At 37.1% G+C, this 1962-nt stretch overlaps 1 protein-coding gene across 1 annotated transcript; it reads left to right on the top strand.

Annotated features, from left to right (window-relative positions):
• Positions 1–441: 441 nt before the first annotated feature.
• On the top strand, positions 442–1014 carry LOC125476617 (tRNA (carboxymethyluridine(34)-5-O)-methyltransferase-like). Its single transcript, XM_048582904.1, has one exon. The coding sequence runs from the start codon at positions 442–444 to the stop codon at positions 1003–1005; it is 564 nt and encodes a 187-aa protein (XP_048438861.1). The 3' UTR covers positions 1006–1014.
• The last annotated feature ends 948 nt before the right edge of the window (positions 1015–1962 follow it).

Here is a 1962-nt window from a genome sequence, read left to right as displayed (position 1 = left end):
TCCGGATACATGGGTGATAGTAATTTTTCCTTGAGAACTGGGTAGGAGTTCCTTTCCTGTACACTATCCATCGCTAAGTCGTTGTTTTCTGGAATGCAAAACATTTTAGAAGCGTTATGCTGATGATTATTGGCAAATAGCCCCTTCCAGCTTATCAGTAATGCAAACTAAAGGGAAATTCGAGCTTTTGATCGTTTGGTGCCTTTCTTTCTCCTTCCTAACTCAGTTCGGTTGCTTGAAATAAATCCAAAATGTGTTAGTCTGTGCCGATAAATGACTTTGGTGCTTTCGCCAATTTATTCCTTTGTCTCGCTTTTTATTTTGTGTATGTCAAAGGATACTGCACGCGCGTATACAAGTGAAATTGTATGTTTCCAAAATTGTAACCTTAACCTATGTCTTTTTTCATGTTATATCTAATTAGCTGCAGTATTCTGGGTGATGTTTGGTAATGTTCTGAAAGGAATTAGACGCTGTTATCTGTCTAGAGAGGCCTTCCGTCTTCCCACTGTAATAATTGGTAGTGTTTCTTATTCAGGAATCTTCAGTACCATGAGACAAGTCAAGGTTAAAGGCATGTCTGGTTTTTGTTCTCTAGATTCTGGTGGAGAATCTCACATCTTACAATTTGAATCAGCTAGTGAAAGCCGTAGACATTCATCCTTAAATGTGCAGTTCACTCCTGAAATAGAAAAGAAGTATGTCCATCAAGTTTATGATGCTGTCGCACCTCATTTCAGTTCGACCCGGTTTGCTAAGTGGCCAAAAGTAGCCAATTTTCTATCTTCCTTACCTTCAGGATCTCTTGTTCTTGATGCAGGATGTGGAAATGGAAAGTACTTGGGATTTAATCCTGATTGTTTTTTCATTGAATGTGATATAAGTGCTCCTCTTATCAAAATTTGTGCAGATAGAGGGCATCAAGTATCGGTTGCAGACGCCGTAGATCTTCCATATAGAACTGGTTTTGGTGATGCAGTTATATCTATACCATGTTTTCAGTGAAGGCGAGCTTGAAAGGTAACTTCTCATTTTCTTTCTTTTTCCATTTCGTGCGTGTGTGTATATATATATTGTTATCAAAAAATAATAAAATTGTACGTATATTTTCGTTATGTCTTGTTGCTATGGTTATGCTGTGTTGTTGGGTTGCTGAAATTGCAATAGCATTACTTGAAGCAAAGAAACCAAACTCATAGGGGGCAACACTAATCTTTTACATGTCTAGTGCCTATTAGGACAGAATTTTATTGTTCTATTTATATGATTTGTTATGACAGCTGGATCATTAGAGCAATACTTAATGAGTGGAATTGTAGAAGTTCACTCATAATGGTTTACATCTATGGATCAGTAACTGATCCAAAAAGTTCACTCATAAAAAATATTAATGAAATCAAATTCACAGCGGTGTAATATAGGTACCTAGTAGACATAAATATATATATATATATATATATATATATGAAACTTTGGTTATAAGGTTATAATCTATGTGTGGCGAACATGTCACCAAATTATATTTACGTTGACATGTCACCAAAATTTTGTTTACGCTGTCCTGAATGATGAGTTTTTGCTCATCGAATTCGGGTTCATGGCTTGAAGTCATATTATCATAAGTAAGTTGAGTGAGAAAACCATTCACGTTAAAGGTAGAGGCCAACTCTAGAAGCAAATGAGTATGAGAAGAAGCCTCATGGGTCTATTGGACCAAGCCTTCCCAGTGGGTGAAGAATCCCCCAATCGTAATGGTAGGCCAGCCTCTAAGTTAGGGAGCACGCTCCTAGTTGCTTCATTTAAGCTCCTCACAACTACCCAGTTGCTTGGTTGATGCGCGTAACTTTTTTGTGTCTAGTTGGATTTCCGTCTCTTTCGTTTTTTAAAGATGAAACAAACAGGTAAACCGTGTTAAAGGGTAACTCAAATTTTGTGGCCAGTTCTTAACGTTCTGACAATATA

This window comes from the organism of the source record quoted next, unplaced genomic scaffold (genome assembly GCF_019419815.1).
Source record: "Pyrus x bretschneideri cultivar Hongxiangsu unplaced genomic scaffold, Pyrus_bretschneideri_v1 Contig2, whole genome shotgun sequence".
NCBI classification, from domain to species: domain Eukaryota; kingdom Viridiplantae; phylum Streptophyta; class Magnoliopsida; order Rosales; family Rosaceae; genus Pyrus; species Pyrus x bretschneideri.
The sequence above is the reverse complement of the archived record's forward strand: the minus strand, read 5'-3'. Positions and strand labels throughout refer to the sequence as shown.